General features: G+C 47.7%; 1 protein-coding gene across 4 annotated transcripts; it reads left to right on the top strand.

Moving 5' to 3' along the window:
- The first annotated feature begins 200 nt into the window (after positions 1–200).
- Positions 201–17,643, top strand: LOC120948043 (progestin and adipoQ receptor family member 3). Of its 4 annotated transcripts, none has more exons than XM_040364038.2 (6): positions 201–331; positions 1,824–2,132; positions 12,689–13,183; positions 13,262–13,450; positions 13,682–13,853; positions 14,515–17,643. In XM_040364038.2, the coding sequence occupies exons 2-6, from the start codon at positions 1,971–1,973 to the stop codon at positions 14,601–14,603; spliced, it is 1,107 nt and encodes a 368-aa protein (XP_040219972.1). In that variant the 5' UTR covers positions 201–331; positions 1,824–1,970; the 3' UTR covers positions 14,604–17,643. The 4 variants fall into 4 exon arrangements, with proteins under 4 accessions (XP_040219972.1, XP_049461853.1, XP_040219965.1 ...); XM_049605896.1 differs by having other exon boundaries at positions 201–383; positions 16,187–17,643; XM_040364031.2 differs by having other exon boundaries at positions 201–383.
- The last annotated feature ends 425 nt before the right edge of the window (positions 17,644–18,068 follow it).

The raw sequence follows: 18,068 nt of genomic DNA, 5'->3' as shown, positions 1-18,068 counted from the left end.
AAAGTGAAGGAAATAAAATGAGATAAGACTGCCCTGGGGGGGCGGGCAACACTGGGAAAGTGGGTTAATGTTGCCCAAAACCGCTCTGTGCCTGTTGGCGCAGCAGTCACTGTATACCGCTTCTCGCGTAATAGGAAGGGGTTGAGAGCGAGAGCGTGTTTACGGCGTATCGGCCCGCCGAAGGTGCCGGACCCGGGTCTCGGGCGCTTCACACACTGTACGTTGTGGCGTCGCGCGGTGCAGAACGGATCATCAGCAATCATCAGTGTGTGGGGAGGAGCTGTCGCTAGACACACGCACACACACGATCGTCGCCAGATCCAGGTGCCAGGTGCGAAATCCCACGACCGGTTTGTTTTTTTTTTGTTTCACGCGGCTCAAAGGTAAGTGTTGAAGCAACCGCAAGTGAGTGAGAACGGGGCTAGGAGGGGGCGCAAGGAAGGCTTTACAGGGAAATAATAAAAAAGAAGAATACGCACACTGGGAAACAGAGCGTCAGTGGCAGAGGACAGTGTGGTTGGAGGAAAGGCCGGTCAATGGAGAAAAGCGTACGAAACGCTTATTGACATCCAGTGGGGCAATGCGGATAAATGTTGCCGGTATAGAGAACGATTCGTCTCCCGAGCTGGGCTTTTGGCAATAAGAGAGAGAGACACTGAGCGAGAACTCTGACCGAAATTTCGGAGAGCCAATGCAGTGGGTCATCTTCCAGCAGTGGGGGCAATTGCGCTGGTTGTTGGCATCCACGGCTGATGGGGACGTTTTTATGCGGAACGGAATCCCTTACTGACCTCCCAATTTCTTTCCCCCGGGAGTGGGTTTGTTATGGGGCTCTTTCTGCATGTGTGTTTGTTTTCGTTACTGCAAGCCCTTCGTTTGAAGGGGTCACTGCAAACGGCCACTACTATGTCGGCACCGGGAGACACCCTCCGAAGCGCGGTGAGATGCCGTCGTCCCATTAAGCCAGTAGCTGACCGCTGATAAGATCAAACCCGATCCCGCAAAACGTGCTGATCCAATCCGCGATAAGCGCGGGTCCGCCAGATAGTTGTTCTTATCGACAGCCAGTGGGCCACATGTGTCTGTGTGTTGATGCTTGGGCCGAGATCGCGTGCACATGCATGTTTGCGGTGCAGTTTGCGAAATCGACGCTGGCAACGAGCATCGTCAGCGCGTCATAATGCAACGTTTTTTGGCCCTCTCTCGTTCCCCCCCCCTCTCTCTCTCTCTCTATTTCTCTCTCCATAGGCTCACTGCGGATAATTATGTTAACAAAAAAAAAAAAAAACTAAAACACACACACATATTTGCCCCGATAAACGTTGCTGTTTCGATGCCGAAAAAGAATTTCTTTTTTTTTTGTTGGCTTCTTTGTTTTGTTTTGTTTGGTTTTGGGTGAAAGCACACCCACCCCACCAGGAGGGGCACAATTAAAACGTGGCAGAAAAGGGGAAAACCGGATGCCACTGTCGGACGAACTTTACGAACTCCGGGGGGAGGGGGGGGGGAGCTGGTGGTTGCCAATTGTGAGGTTGTTTTGTATTTTTTTTAATTTTTTGCACAAAACCGCCCTTTGAAAGCCCTCTGGGAGCTTTCTCTTCTGCAGAGGCGCACGAGGCTGTGGTTGCTGACCAACGGCAATTGAAAGGGGGTGGGGGGGGGGGGGAACAAACAATAAGGCATCAATCTAGGAACGATAATGGAAACTCCTTCACAGCACTCCACAAACCGTCCGGAGCCAGTTGATTTCCTGGAGAAAGCTTTGCAAGCCCCCTGTCGCTTCAATGTCCTTAACGCTCTTACCTTAACGTTTCCATCCTCAGGTGTGTCCGCCAGCCCAAACGGAAACCCGACGTCTCCCGCCAATCAAACTCCTCATCTCCGTAGCCAGTCGCGCGGCGCCGCGTGTCTTCGTGATCAACACCACCTCTCTGGGTTTGGACCAGAGCCTTGACCAGCCCGGCCCGGCAATGAACGAGTGGAACGAGCTGCTCAAGGCGGAACTGCTGCCCCCGTCCGGCAGCTTCCGGACGGATGGGGATGCACCCGGCAGCATCAAGTGTGCCGGCCTGTTCCAGGGCAGCGTTGCAGCGCCGGGCGACTGCGGGCTCTATCACCGGCACCCGCAAAAGGTACGTTGGAGAGTGTGTGTGTGTGTGTGTGTGTTTTTGTTTGGCAGTTGGCCCAAGGCAACGCCACTGATTGAATTAGTGGAGTGATGGTGAAGAGATGCTGTGCTGCTGATGGACGCAATTGCAGCTCACGTTTCCCGAGTGACCTGAGAGCGCGTGTGGTTGGAGTAGCACGGGTGAGCCTGCCATTGGAAATGGTTGTAATTCTGGAAGGAAATTGGAGGGGTTCATTCCCATGGAGAGCGTACCCGGATGTACTAGGTTCATGATATTATAGCATTGTTGACCCTTGCTGTAGTAGATGTGTCCACTGCTTGTGCGTTTCACTTCACTAGACGTAATATTTAGATATCTTTTTACCGTCCTGGAATTTCCATCTGGATTTGGATGAATATTACTTTCTAGGACCACGTGTAACGGCCAAGTCTATTTAGAAATTTTTCATACAGACGTCGGTACATACAAAGTCCTCAATAACAACTTTTTCCCACATATCAATCTCCACAGAAATCCTCCACTATAATGGCAATCAATATCAGAGCCGTATTACTAGCGAACATCTCAAGAAGAATGTTCCATTTCTAACCAAATACGCTAGAATGATATCTTCAATGAGATTTAGAATTTTGTGTTTTTGTATGAATTTTAAGGACCTGCACAAGAGGCTCAGGAATATTCGCATGTGCTAATATTGACAGAAATCGTCCTAAATTATGGCGACCAAAATCAGAGCCAACTTCCTGGGGAGCTTTGGATTGGGGTCGTTGGGTTGATATATTGGATTCAAACTCTTTTTTTCAAAGAGAAGACTGCTGAAGCAGTCAAGAATATCCAATGCCTCGCACCCATTTCAATTCCTTCCAGAGAGGGGCTTGAATTTTAGCAATTAAAAAACGGTTTGTTAAACGTCGCCCGAGGCACGACGTGAACACACGTCAAACTTCTCACCATGCTTAATGCATGGCCGGGCGTACCACGAACCACCAGCGTGTACTGGCCAGATACAGCCCAAGACCTGGGCGCGACACGGCCAATCAAAGACACACGCTCCCGACCAGGGGCGCTAACGTACGTCGCCTCCCTTTAACTCAACTGTCCATTGTTGAATAATTTACCGACCGATGTGCGCCGTTGGTTGATTGGCACCAATTGGTGCTGGCAAATCGACCACACCCCTCCCCCCCCTTCCCCCCTCTCTTAGCTTTGTACCAATCTCTTTCCGGGTTGCTAGAGATCCAAAGCCTGAAAACAAAGTAATAGAATATTAGCAAAAAAAAACGGAACTCGTCAAAGTACTCAAACATCCCCATCATCCCAACAAATGTGCCGTCTCCTAGCACTGTTACCACCCCCTCGGTACCTTCATCTGTCCCGTTTTGCGCGGTGCATAGTGTTTGTGTGCTGTGAATTACGGAACTGATTGCACATGCACATGGCGGAGAAATCATTCGTTAAAATAGCAATACCGCCGCGGTTGCCCACAGCCAGACGATCCTCGGCATGCGGTGCGCGGTTTCTCTCGTCGTCTCCTTGCGAAAGCTGGAAGCAAAACTTCACTTCCAACGGTAACAACAAAAAGGCAAAAAATAAAAAAATAAACGTGCACTTGCTCACGTGTTGCCACACCGCGGCCTAGCCAGAGGAAGTTGAATCCTCCGCCGCGTTCCAGCCAACTGTGTGTACACGCACGAGTTGTTTGTTGGTACGCGCCTTTGGGGGCATGGGAAGGGCAGGGACCAGGGAAACTAATTTCTCCCCATTTTCTTTCGGCCGGCGGTGCCGGCTGGGTTGTGTGTGTGTGTGTGTGTGGATGGCACGTGCACCGCAAACATTTCCATCTCGCTGCCGTTTAAGGCTACGCCACTTCTTGCGCACGTACGCGCCTTGGTGCGCTCAGATGGAGATATCGCTGAAAGACGCTCGGTACAATAGTTTCGGGCTACCCAACGGGGGTTGCCGCTCTCACGTGGCGTCTGTTTTTGAGCCAAACCTGTCGTGAGTGTGGCGTTTCGATTTCTCAGCCCGTTTAGCTGAACAATTTTGCTGCTGTCTTGATTGAGCTTGATTGTAGTGGGATTGTATTGGCTGCCTAAACGCGAGCTTAATAACGTGCGGTTAGATGTTTAGTAGTAGACAGGTGCCTCCGGCATTAGTCTCATGAACTTGGCTTAGCACACAGAGCACAATACACTACGCCCCCCCCCCCCCCCCCCCGTATGTTCAGATCTTCAAAGATCAATTGCTGAAATCGAGGCAGTTACATACAATTGCGGTTCATTAGTACTCCGAGATCTTCCTGGTTTGGCATGCAGGCATGCAACGGAAATTGATTTTGCCGTAGGTCTGCATCGAACCGCCGTAACGTCTGCACTTTTTGCATATTTGTTGCGATCTCGCCTCGGAATGGAAATGCGGTTCGCTTCTCCATGATGACGCTGCAGCTTTGGCAAACGGCTTTTCTGTAGTTTAAATTTTCACTTCACCCATTGGCAGTGTCGTACAAGAGCACACACACAAAAAAAAACCGTGCCGGAAGGTTAGAATGCAAGGGTTAATTTTATGCTAATGAATTAAATAACAATTAAAATAGCACTCACTAGCAGGCGCTTCGTTTGCCACACCCTCGAGGGTCTGGTTGGAAAGTATTTAATATGAGTGCGTCCAATTCTTGCCAGCAACGTGTAACATCGGTCGAGAGTTTTGCAGCTTTGCAGCAGTGCCGTAAAATAATTGGAACGCTTCGGACGGTTTGTTTCTGTGTTTTGGTTTACCGTGGGCGATGTTATGGATTGAAGGCAGCTCTTCTGAAGTCACCAATTCTGTCAAAACATTTGTTCCGCATTGTTGGATGGGTTTTCCTCGGTCGCACAGAGAGAGAGAGAGAGAGGAGCTAAGGTAGCAAATTTTGTGTGCTACATTTGGCATTACCAGCCGCCTGGTTTGAATTTTGTTGGGAGGACGAGCGGAAAGAGTATGTTTACTGTTTGAGGTTATCGCACGCAAATCGGGGACAGCGGGAAGTGCAACTAGTGCATAAATGTTGGCCTCGCAAACCAGTCGCGTTGGTTGTATTGCCGCAAAGCTGTCTGTATTTGAGACTATATTTGAGGGGGAATAGCTGCCAGACACTGCAAGAAGCGTTAAAACTGAAGTCTTAGTCAGTCTTAGTCTTAGAATTTAGTAGTCTTTGAATTCCCGCTAAATATGAGGTCATCATTGGGTCATGTCCTATAAAGCTAGATCTTACAAAGTTTTCAGGTATCAATGAATGAAATGACTGTCTGGTAGTCCGTTACTTTAGGGAATGGAAAGTACCAGCCTAGACTCAGGTGTTTTCATTTTGGATGTCTTGAATTGATGTGCGCTCGACATTGAAGATATCACGACCTTGGCAAAATCTCTGGAATCCTAGTATAGCTAACAAACTCATCTGCCCTAATTAGCTAATTTGAAATGATCCCAAAATCCGGAACGTGGCGGTTCGCTTTGGCTTCGAAATTAATAAGTAAGTGGGTCACACACGGCCATGGTTGGCTTTCCTCATCCTTATCCATTCCTGTTTTCTGGTGCGGTCGTGATCGTGACCATTCGGTGACGGCTACAAGAGAGCGAGAAAAAACAAGAAAGAAACCGGTATATATGGCAGTACTTCCTCCACCCTGGCAGCATCATTCGGCGTTGAATGGGGTCACCTCTCTGCGTTTTGCGCCCGTTGGGCCCGTCGGCTCGGGTTGCATAATTATGGGGGATTATGAAACGGACGGACTATGGGACGCAGTTTTCGGATGTTTTTCAACCGCGCAACCCAGCTAGTTAGTTAGTGCGTCGATGCTAGGTCGTTGCTGCCGGCTGCTGATGCCGAAGTAAGGCGGACCAACCTTTTGGAACATAAGATAGGTCCAGCATAGTTTTCAGGAGCGTTTCAAAGAGCTTTGGATGCAGTATCCTGCAGACAAATCCATTAATGCCATATTTGAAGGTAGTACAACAATTTCTAGTAGTTTCTAGTAGTCAATTTCATTCCCGAGCTGGGATGCGAGTACGTGCCTGCTCTTATGACTAACTCTACGTGTCTCTCTATACAGAAACAATACAAAAAAGGCCCAAATGGCTCAAAGTGTATCGGTACCGAAGTACATCACGATCGCAATCACCTTCAAGGTCGAATGGGTCGGCCAGAGCAGCAAAGAACCAGGTTACGTGATTCACTGGGGTGGCACGAGATATTACACACAAACGCACACACACAGCCACAGGACGGTTTATCCTACCGTGTTAAACCATTTTCTCAATCAATTGAGCAGCGAAATGGCGGAAACGCCGAAATCATTGATCAACGATCCGCAACCATGCGCGTGCGGGCGCCGCCACACACATACACGCTGCAGTAGCAGTGCGCGCACTGCAAAACAAGGATGGCCGCAAAGCCTTCCGTCTGACGGTGTGTGGCATTCGAGCTGCCGTTTGCATTGTTTGCCGAAAGTATTGGTTGTGCATTGGTTTGTGTCTGACGAAAGGATACAATTTCCGCTCGCGACTATGAAGCAACGTGACCCATTTTACTTCTGTCACTTCGGTGCTTTATTTAGTTTCTTCATTTTAAAAAGCACTCTTTAAAGGTCTACTAAGCCACAGAACAATAAGCTCGCTGGTCGATTAGCTCGCAATCAAAGCGTGATGACACAATGCCACAGGTGATTAACCTCTGTTTCATCTCGCCCGCTTCAGTGTGTGGGTAAGCCACAGGTGGCCCGATTTGGTATCTGCTTTACTACCCAAACACACCGCACAACAAAGCCCAAAGCGTCTCATGAATGATCGCTTCCAATACAAGCGAGAGTAAGAGAGAGAGAGGGAGAGAGAGTAAGAGAGAGAGAGAGAAAGAGAGGGAAAAATGCTTCACGTTCCTTTTTCATTGCTTCGTTCGCCAAAACTGATTGCTTGGCGAATTTTGATGTTTTAAAAATGTATTTGTGTCAGTCAGGTGGTGTGTGAGATAACAGCGCCATCAGCAATCAGGTTACAGACAGGCAAGGAAGAAGGGACACGCGTTCGGCAGGTCGAACGAGCCCCCAAATTGTGCCGCCTGCAGCATGTTTTGCGTTTTACGCAATCGCGGTAGTAGTGTGGAGCAAGATAAACAATAACCTACAACCGCGATGTGAGTAAGGCAAGATTTTGCACGGGTAGCTTCTCACCAGCGCCCAAGACCAACAGACAAGCACTCTGCGCACTTTGCTGTACAGGGGTGCGGAGCCAGATGGACTCCCCGGAATGGCGACATGCGTGCATGATTGAATTAGTTTTGAATGCTCTTATTAGGCATTATTCGTGCGATTTCGGATTGTTCGCAATAAAAAAGAGAGCTGCCAAATTTACTTGTACAAGTAATCGATTTTACAATGCCATTTCAAAATTACGTCCTTTACATTGATTCTACGCTATGTACTATTGTTGTTATGATAGTACAAGCATTTTGTCGGGTATAAGTATGGATTCGAGATTTTACTGCATGAAATTATCGATCTATCATTGGGCAGACGGTTATTCATGTACGGAAAATGTATATCTTCAAGCATGCCCATTTTGCCCCATGCACCGCGCCTGCTATCCCTTTACATACGATCTCTTTTCTCTTCTGGCACTCGGCAATCACTTGGATCTGGCGAAGATCATTGCAAAGGCTTTTCTGCCAACAGGGGGGGTGGTCGACCGTGTAGTGAAACGGAGTCTCTGGGCTACAAAAAGAAGAAAATTACCGAGCTATGACGACATCTCGCATCGGCGGCATCTTGCAGTTCAGCTTCACACAAGTCTGCCCGATCCCTTCCCCCCGTTAGCGTGGCCAATGTGAATGCAAAGCAAGAAAGAAAAACACTCCAACACAGACAGACGTACACACTAACCACACAAAGAAAATGATTTGCTCACCGCAGCTGAATATCAATTTCCACACACAAACACACACACACACACATACAGTAGAAGCATAAATGGCTATGGTTGGAGATTTTTGCAATTAGCGCCGATGGAAATTGTGGACCCACACACAACACAATCGTGCACCACACCACCTTGGTGGCAGTGGCAGCAAAAAGAATGGTTCAAGCTGTTGGATGCGATGCAATGCCATATGGGAGTATGAAGCTGGGCACTAATGCAGGAGGGGATGACTAAGCACAGCACACAATCTAATAGACCTGCCCGCACTTAGCGCACATTGTGAAGTGCAGCAGTTTTATTGTGCATGTTTGTTTTTTTACTTCTACCATTTAGTGCAAGTTTTTGTGCGCGCGATTCTTCGGACTGCTTCCTTCTTTGCAAAATGTGGCGCACTGGCTGGCAAGTCTCTGACGTATAAGACGTCGAAAGAGACCCGCAAGGTCTAAAAGCCTCTATAAATCCTACAATAACAACAACTCTGACGTATGAAGAGGCTTCCCTTCTCCATCATCATCGAGTCGGGACCGGTTACTGGCACGTCTGACGTCAAGAAAGCTGGTAGCGTTGGTTAATGATGGAGCCGTGGAGAATGCAAACCAGAACCAGCAACCGGATAAGCCATCATTAGCAGATCAGAAGCGAAGGCATGATGCTTTGTTGTTGACGTCTTGTTATGCTACTGGTTTGATGTTTGTCCAGTTTTGAAAGGTTCTGGAAGTTCTTAAAGTCTCAGTGGTATGCTGCTCTGTGATATGGATTCTCAAAACGAGGCTTATTGTGTTCTTGCCATTAATTTGGCCTTCAAGCAGTCCCTACATCAGAACAATATCAGACTCGAAAAGCCAAAAATTGATGTACTACAGATAAAGATGTCTAGAGCAGTTGATATTCTAGGTCCAGGATTTTGAGATCTTAAGATCTGAAGTACATTCTGCTCCGTTCCTGTAAATCTGTGGCTCCAAAACAATCACATAAAAAAACCCGATTATATAACAATTGGAGATGAACTTTTGAGCAGCAGCTTCCAATGCTGGTGTGTGCAAAAAGCACAACAAAAGTAGGACATCGTGCCCCTCCCAAAACATCGCGCAAACGGTGACGATCCTGCAATCACACATCAGCCTGCTGCACCGTGTTTCACACACCCATGCTGATCACACCGAGTTTGGCCGGAGCATTTTTGGGGGTAAACTCACCTGGCCTTCACCTGGTTTTGGGAAAGCGAGCCCGCTCGTTTCCGCGTCATCGACGGAGTAGACATCAACCGCAACCTCTCCCTCACACACACTCTCTCTCTTTCTCTCTATCTCCAACTCGTACGGCGGGCAAAGGCCTGTTGAAAGTGAACACGGTCTGACCTTGCCACGATCGACGCCGCCGCCGCCGCCTTTCTTCGCGGCGTTAGGGCGTCTGCGCGGCGCAGTGTCGTAACCGGGTGGGGTGTGTATGTGATACGCAATCACTGCCCCGGCACGATACTGCGGAGGAGTGTGGAGGGGAGTGATTTGATGTTTTTGTATCACATTAACCTCCGGCCATCTTTTACGACCAAAGTGTGCAATGGTGTGCTTTGCTTGTCCGCTGTAGATGCATCTTGTGCGTTTTTTTAGCGGTTTGTATGACTCGGGTCGTCATTCTGCGACTTGTTGGAGATTGTGTGGATCCGAAGTCAACAAAGTCTTCCTTATTACAAGGAAACAAACATATAGAAATGCTCCAATGCTGCTTCCAAAATAAACCAACAGCAAGGGAAACAAAATCAAACCAACTCTCCAACAGACTTCCCCCCTCTCACTTCCCACACAACCTAATTTCTCAACATTGCTGCGGAAAGTGCGTTTTGTTTTTCAGCTACTTTCCGCAAAAACGAAGAAAAAGAACCACGCAACATCCAAAACAAAACTGTCTGGTATGTACAAATGCGAATACAAAAACCCAAAAAAAAAACCGATCGAGGACCGAAGCATGACCGTCAAACCCCCACCCAACCCTCTGGCGGTTTGATGGTGGTGGTTATGGTGGTTGTGGCGCGAATTACTTCTTGTACTATCCCTTCCCTATTTTATCCAAACCCTCCACTTGCTTGCGTTCGTTTTTGCACACACTCTTTCCCCCACCTCGCTGGTTCAAGTGTTGTGGTCGACACGATCGCGACCCCACGAAGGAACGTGGTACAGTCGAATTTTCGTCACCGTAGCTCCCGGGGGCTCATTTACCGTTTGCGAGTCGGTCAAGTCAACCGTCGTCGCCGCCGCCGTGCGCACCTTTATCACACTTCGGGCTCGGGGCTTGCCTGGTTGCGTATAGTTGGTGGCTTAGTGTTGCACCGCGCTCGTGCCAACAGAAGCTGTGCGCTGCCAGTGAGCTGCAGAAGTATTACTGTGCTTTGGCTTTTGGGTGACAATCGCGAGTTCCGTGGTTTGTTCGTGCGTACATGTGTGGTGTTTAAGCTGTGAGAGAGAATTTGTTTGCAACAGCACGACACGATGACGGAGAAGTTCTTTCGTGTAAGTTTGAAGTTATTGTGTCCCTTCGTATCTCTTCCAAAGTCCTGAAGAAAGCAGAAGTGTCTTTGTGACAGATTTAAGCACAGGAAACATCTCCGTCTGTGCCTTCAATCATCCCCAATTCTGCCATCAAAACAGTGATCGCTACCGAAAGCAAAAACGGATTGCAACAAAGTAAAAGGTCTAATGGGAAGATTGCTTCACATGCACGTGTGCTCACTTGACGGGCTTTCCGATCAGTGTCGCGCTAGACCTGAGATGTCTTCTCGTGCCTGAAATTTGTTTAGACACGTGATTACGACGACGATCGACGACTGGTGGGAATAGTGCCCAGTGGCAAACGGGATGGCGTAACCTGGCTGCGCATGGAGTGATTCGTAGGACAGAGAAGGGAGTCCTGCATGATGCCGTGCTCTCTCAGTGCCTTACACCCCTTTGCTGGGAAATGTTTTTGGATCATTATTGTCTGGCGTGTTTTTGAGGAAGAATCTCCTACTCGTGGACAGAGAGTTGCTCCAGGGTGTTGAGGAATGCTATATGACGTTTAGATTTCATAATTAGTTGGCATGGACTTTTCTGAGGCTCTGCAATTATTAGCGAGATGAGAGCAATCTATACACAGGGTACTGTCAAAATTGTTGGGACTTTATGGTAACAAGTCGTGCCTTTACTTTGCAGATAGACATTTGAAAAAAAAAAGACTCAATCTAAATCTACTAAAGGTGCAAACGCCACATGCAATAGAGTGCGAGGTGTTTGTCATACAGAAACTCACGTGCAAATTTTGCTATTTTCTAACGCTACGCTGAACTGTGAGGCAGACGCTAATGGAAAACACCTGAACCTGCTTCCGTAAGCAAAAGGTACACAGGTGACACGGAAGAAGGCTACAGAGCATGTACCAGCATGTAAAGGGGACGCCGTTCGCTTCAGGTGCTAAAGTGCTCGCGAATGGAGCGTTACGCTTGCGTCAGAGAGAGGAAAACACCTAACCAGCGCGGTGTGAGAAGCCGGAATTGAATATCAATCATACCTTTCCGATTCTGACGCGTCTCCAAGTGCAATGACACGGTGAACTCGCCTGTGTATTATTTATTAACAACCTGTACAACAACCTCGCGGTGGTTTTCCATTTATGTTAGCGTCCATTTTCGAAAGAATTGTTAATCAACCCAGCGGCGTTAGTCACTAAAATTAAATACCAACAGTGATGAGAGGATTATCCTATTGAAGCCATCAGGTGCAGATGTAAGCGATTAGGTTAGCTAGATTCTATGGATCTAACTGCTTTCCAGACATACTTGAAGGCTTATCAACCGCATGTCTATGTGATACTTACTATCGAAAAGAACTCACGAATTCTTGTGGAAGCCGATATCTGGGCTTTGTCCCAGCGACTCTTCCAGGCGTTTGAAGCCGAACAGTCGAGTGTGAAAGCCTCATTCTGTTTGGCTATATGCTTCAGAATACATTTAAAAAATACTGGAATACGTGATTATCTTCAACGCACATTGAGATTTATGATTCCTCTAGATCAGTGGTTCCCAAACTTGTTTTAGTCAGCGATCACTTTTTACTTTCTCTCATACTTGTGGCATTGAAATAACCAAAGGAAAAACACACAACACACTCGTTGGATGTGTTTTCCACCATGACTTCCACGCCTGATGTGAACTTAAGTGACCCACGACCCATATCCCATAATCCCATAATTACCTAATGAGGTTTATACCTGGGCTAAATGGAGTCCATTTTTCAGCATTTTCATAAGATTAAAGCGTGATTGTTCTTTTCTTTGGCATACGTAAAAAAGGGGAACAGTTCTGTACCTTCATATTTCATAAGGATTTATGAAACCAACAGTATTTGTGCTAGGTGTGGATGAAGATATTAGCTGTAGAAAAATAATTCGATGAGGTTATCGAATTCGTAGTTATAAAACGTCACTAGCTAGCAATACAAACATTCAGACCATTTTTCAGCATTTTCAGCAATCAACCATTACCTTCATAACACATTTATGAACTACTCCAACTAACCACTGGATGGGATCGATTTGGAAATTCTAGACGCTAACATTCTCCATCCTTTTTCATCACTAACCAGGGCATCGCCAACCCGCCCGTCCTGGAGGATGCGACCGAGAAGCACGGTTCCTCGTCCGCTCTAGCACCGACCAGCTGGCGCGAGAAGGTGGTCGCGTACGATGAAGCGCCGGAACATCTCCGGTTCAATCCGTTCATACGCACCGGCTACCGGACGTACCTGTCCGCGCGCCTCTGCCTCGAGAGCATGTTCTGGTGGACGAACGAGACGGTCAACATCTGGAGCCACATACTCGGCCTGTGCGTGTTTCTCATCCTTGCCTACTACGATACCGCAATGCTGCAGATACAGGCCAGCACGACCGACAAGGTGATCGTGGGCATGCTGCTGCTCAGCTTTCAGCTCTGCATGATCTTCTCCTCGATCTACCACACGTTCTCGTGCCACTCGGCAGACAGCTACGATCGGTTGCTCGCGTTCGACCTGTTCGGCATCGCCCTGTCGCTGCTGGCGATCTTCATGAGCGGCATCTACTACGCCTTCTGGTGCAATCAGGTACGTACGATTGCGTGTGACGGTGGTGCACACCCGCATTGCTGTTTGACAATCACCTTGCGTTCTTTGTTTTTGCAGCCCCTGCGCGACTTTTACATGATCACGATCGGGGTCATCTTTACCGCGGCCATGGCCCTGCAGATACCGCAGCTGAACGTCCACTCGAACGTGAAAATGCTGGCGTTCGTCGCCTGGGCCGCGTACGGTGTCGTACCGACGCTCCACTGGTACTTCGTGATGGGCGGCACCGAGAGCACGATGGTGAAGGTGGGCTATACGCGCGATTAATATTCAGAGCGGCTTGCGTCCCGATTCGGACATGTGCAGGTGTCCAAAATGTAGGGCACAGGCACCAGTGGCAGCGGGTGCACATGGTCACGCCTTGTCTGCACTGTCAATGTCAAAGGCAGTTCAATGCGACGGGACAAACGCCTAACGTTATGCAATCGTTGCTCACACTGCCGCTTAACAACCGCTTTTCGTACGTTCGCTTTTCAGATCTTCATACCGCGCGTTGCCGTGATGTACGCGCTGTCCGGGTTTGCCTTTCTGATCTACGTGGCCAAAATTCCCGAACGCTGGTGCATCGGTTGGTTCGACTGCATTGGCCACTCGCACAATTTGTGGCATTTAATCGTGCTGGCGGCACTGTGCTACTGGCACAACAGCGGTAAGTGTTTCCCCTTCTTTCTGGTTCGCTTGCCGTTTTTTCGAGCATTTTGCCAGGATGTGTGCGTGTGTGTGTGTGTGTTTCCTTGAGCTCATCAAAATAACCCATAACAGGACTAATGGTATTAGTAGGTAGTTTGCCCATGTTCATTTTGTTTGTTGCGTTTGTTCTTCAATTAACTGTAACTTCAAACAGTTTTGCTTTCATCTGAAATGTTCATGCATGTTCGTGCAATGTGTTTTATTTTAGCTCTTTACTTGCGTCATTATAAGTCATCTGCATTCTAACCGTTTGTGCTTCATTTACGCATCATCAGATACTAAAACGATTCATCATAGTGTGTTAAGTTAACTTTTTGCAATTTAATTTGCTTTACGAGTGGTGTGCAAAACGGTCCCCTTTAAAGCCCCACTCTTTGATCTTTGGTGAATAGTCGGGTCCTTTACTCGCCCTGGCGCTTTTGTCTACTCCCAAAAACCCAAACCTTTCGCTTCTGTGTTCTACTGTTCGAGTATGCCGTAGCCCACCTTTCCCCCACTGTCCGTTAGATGTCGCTCCTGGTCGTAGTAGTCGTTGGTCGTCAGCAAACAAAACAAAAACCCCAAACAAACAAAACAGAAAACGTTTTCCCTCCAATCACCCATACACCCATCTTCAACAGGTCTTGATTTTGCTAACTTCCTCATCGAGAACGGTTGCGTTAAAGATAGGGCGAAATGTTACGCGCTGACCGTTGCCGGTGACCACTGAACCCGGGGGCGTTTGGCCTGCAGCACAAACACCCACGCCCGTTGGTGTGTTGAATCGGACGGATTCAGTGCGTCGGTGTACACAAGGGCGCGCACTACCGCTACCGATGAGCGGAACGGTGTCCATCCTGTCGGATCCTTATTTTACACCACTGAAAAAAACCGAACCAACCAACACCCCCTTACCTAGAAATATCCCTAAAACTCCCCCTCCATTCCAAACAGTCTAAATTGATCTCCAAATTTGGCGTGCGAAGTTTTACGATTGCCTATTGGCACGGTCGTCCGAATTGGTTTTGCTAGTAAACTTGTTTTCCGCTGTTCCTAGTAGCTTGACGTTTGACTTTGAAATTAGTGTAGTGGAAGATGATTTCCACTTTAAACCTTAGCTAATCGAATGCGTTGACCGACTGTGGTTGCGTTTGGTCGCAAAGATTTTAATGTGTTTTTGGTTAAATATTTTTAAAATTTATGAAATTTGAAAAAGATAATTAAATTATTCTTGTTGATGTATACTAAACGTTAGTGTATACCAATGCTTTTACATAATGTGGTTTGGGTTTTTCGACCTCTTAACGTCTTAATGATGACTTCCGAGGGTTTTTTTCTTTTACAAGATATTGCCAAGACTACGGTTACAAGGCTAAGATATTACGTATCCGAGAAATATCTGTTCTCGCTTTGAAACTTTTATCCAACAAGTGACGTTGAGTAACTCCCTGTATGTACTTCAGCATGATCTCTAACTTGCCTTGTTTGCAGCTCCAAATTAAACTTTTCTTTTTGCTCCATAATATATTGTTTGTCATGCAATGCTGTGGCTTTTTTTTATTAAATAGATCTACTCATACTGTGACAGTGAAAGATGCCATCAGCTCATTTCAATGCAAATTCGTTCAGGCACGCAACGCGTTACGTCGTTACGCGGCACTCATCTTCTTTTATCTAAAAACGCGTTAACACCTAAACCCACTGCATCAGCAATCACTCGTGTACATTACTCACACCAGAATGCGTGAGCTGACCGTCATTTTACCCGGTGACATTTACTAACCTTACAAAAAAAAACTCGCGTATATGTATAGCGCCATCTAACGAGAAATTTTAACGGAACAGCGGATTTTGGGGGATTTTGATGTGGATGAAGAGCTTTGCAAACCACGTATCTTAACCCACTGCTCCATCTTTATCGTCCCTTCCTCTGTAATCCGTCCTCTCCTTACTCCCCCCCCCCCCCCTTAACTGGAGCTCTTAACCCCAAACACCAACCCTCCCCCAGTACGCTCAACACTTCCTTTAAGTATTTTTTTAAATAAATCGTTTACGACTACAACACCGTCCATTTTTTTCTTCTTCTTCTGTTGTTTCCTTTACCATTTCATTCCGCCGCTCTCGAACACCTCCGGTTTCTTTCACAAACAAACATTAAAAAATGAAACCCACAAACACTCTCGCCCACACACTCACGCACCGATTCCTCTTCCTCCTGTCCAACCTGCCCGACCTGCAATGTGCACCGACCCGTGATCACCGGCACCGGCAACCGGCCCCGACCCCACCATATCCTGTTTCCCGCGCCCCCAGGCATGAAGTACGTCGAGTTCCGGATGACACACGGATGCTCGGCCGGCGTCCAGTACGCGTAGTTGGCCGTATCGCCCGGGGTTGCCCCCCCGAAACCCAACAATGCGCCTTGATGCGTTTCGCGGACCGCGAGAGCGTATGGAAGGTGCACAGATTAGTCGGAAAATGGTGCTGTTTTTAGTGTGCAGGATTGCTGCAAGGGGAAGAAATGGAAATGTTTAGATGTTCAGGTCATTTTTTTGTGTGTGCCAGACAGTGCGGTGGGAAGTGGTACACCCTGGCGGAGGCTACCCGAACTAGGCTGCTCTAGAGGATGCTCTAGCGAGTGATCAGGCTCTAGTGCACCGGTCCAGCAAACGCGCTGGGGGCTACCATTTTTCTCGCGCCTCGGGTCACTTCATCGTAACACTTGACAAGGTCTGCCGGTAACTCAAGCGACTCCAGTCTGCTTTCCTTCTGAGTGACTCCTCGGCGGGGCTTCGATGGTGGCACTGGAAACCAGTTCTGCATACCTGAAGCACCGCTGGCAGGACCAAACAGAGCGCTATGACGGTTTACATCCAAAGGTTTAACACGCGACATGGAAACGCATCTCCGGCTGGATGTTATTAGTAGTGAGCGCCTTTCTCTTATTGCAATTAAGCTGTGGAAGTATGTTTTTGTTTGTTTTATGCATAGGTCTAGGTCTGTAAATTCTGCGTTTGATCGAAAAGCATCCAATAACAAGGGTCAAGAAGGGTGCGTCAACAAACGCACACGAGAAGAGACTGAGAAGAGGACAATAAAATGAGAAGAGAGAGAGAGAGAGAGAGAGAGAGAGAGAAAAAAAGAGAGAGAGAGCTGTAGAGGGAAGGGCTGTTTGCCTTTCTACGAAAGGCCGTTTCCTTAGAACGTCAAAATCGTAACTGTCATGTCAGGAACCGACCAACGTAGGCATAGATGATGGATGTACAAAGAATAACAAAAACAAGGTAAAAAGAACGCTAAAGCTCGTGATATAAACGCAGTAATATACGTAAACCAAACCTACGAATCTAGCGCCCTGAGAACGAGACAGAGGGTGCCAAAATCTTTCCCACGAAACAGGGTTACGTAGCAGGGTAGAGTTAGCTGTAAATTGTACTATCGTAGTAGATTAGAATTTAAGATTCTTTAGCAGCACAAGAGGAGAAGCCGCTTTCGCTTCGGGACTTACCAGACGCGCACACGGACGCCAAAGTCAGCCAGACTTTTCAGGATTGCTCAATTATCTTAGTGACAATGCTCAACATGGGGCGCGGTAGCGAGTTGTTGACTTGGGCAAGCTGTTATTGGTACATGAGGCTCTAAGAAGACTTTAGATTGGAAATAGGAATGGTACGTTGACAGTTTGAGCCCATCATTTTAACTCCACATGTACGCAAAGCTGCGAAAGAAAGCTAAGAGTAATAATAAGTTGTAAAAATGTTGATTTGAAATTTGTTGATCTGTGAACTTTTGTACTTCCACGAAGATCCGAAAGTGTATAACAGCTCTGTGGCGGTAGTTAGGCGACGGTGGTCCACCAATTTCTACCATTGTTTCAGCGCATCTATCCACGGTATCACCGTAGCTGTGTGGAAAGTTCTGGCCTTTCCAACCCGGTCACTCGTTCGGCCCTGTCCAGTAAACCGATCAAAGCAGCAAACCATAGCGCAAACGTATCCACTTACCGCGGTATTAAATCCTCGCTGTTCCCAGTAAAACGAACCCGCCATTGGCACACAGGTTGCCTGCATGCCCCATATTAACCCGGCGACCAATTGTGCTGCCATATCTAAGCCCAGGCGTGTTGACGTTCCGGGAACGGCTAGGGCCAGTGCCGGCAGTTGCCAACCGTGCAAACCAGTGCCGCAGATAATTG

This window comes from Anopheles coluzzii, chromosome X, assembly GCF_943734685.1.
Source record: "Anopheles coluzzii chromosome X, AcolN3, whole genome shotgun sequence".
In the NCBI taxonomy this organism is placed as follows: Eukaryota; Metazoa; Arthropoda; class Insecta; order Diptera; family Culicidae; genus Anopheles; species Anopheles coluzzii.
Note: the sequence above shows the minus strand (reverse complement) of the source record. Positions and strands in the feature narration are given on the sequence as shown.

Excerpts from the sequence above, each read along its gene's own strand:
- LOC120948043 (XM_040364038.2), top strand. The coding sequence starts at position 1,971 with ATGAACGAGTGGAACGAGCTGCTCAAGGCGGAACTGCTGCCCCCGTCC. Across the intron at positions 13,184-13,261 it reads ACGCCTTCTGGTGCAATCAG|CCCCTGCGCGACTTTTACAT; the intron begins GTACGTACGATT and ends TTGTTTTTGCAG. Across the intron at positions 13,854-14,514 it reads GTGCTACTGGCACAACAGCG|GTCTTGATTTTGCTAACTTC; the intron begins GTAAGTGTTTCC and ends CATCTTCAACAG.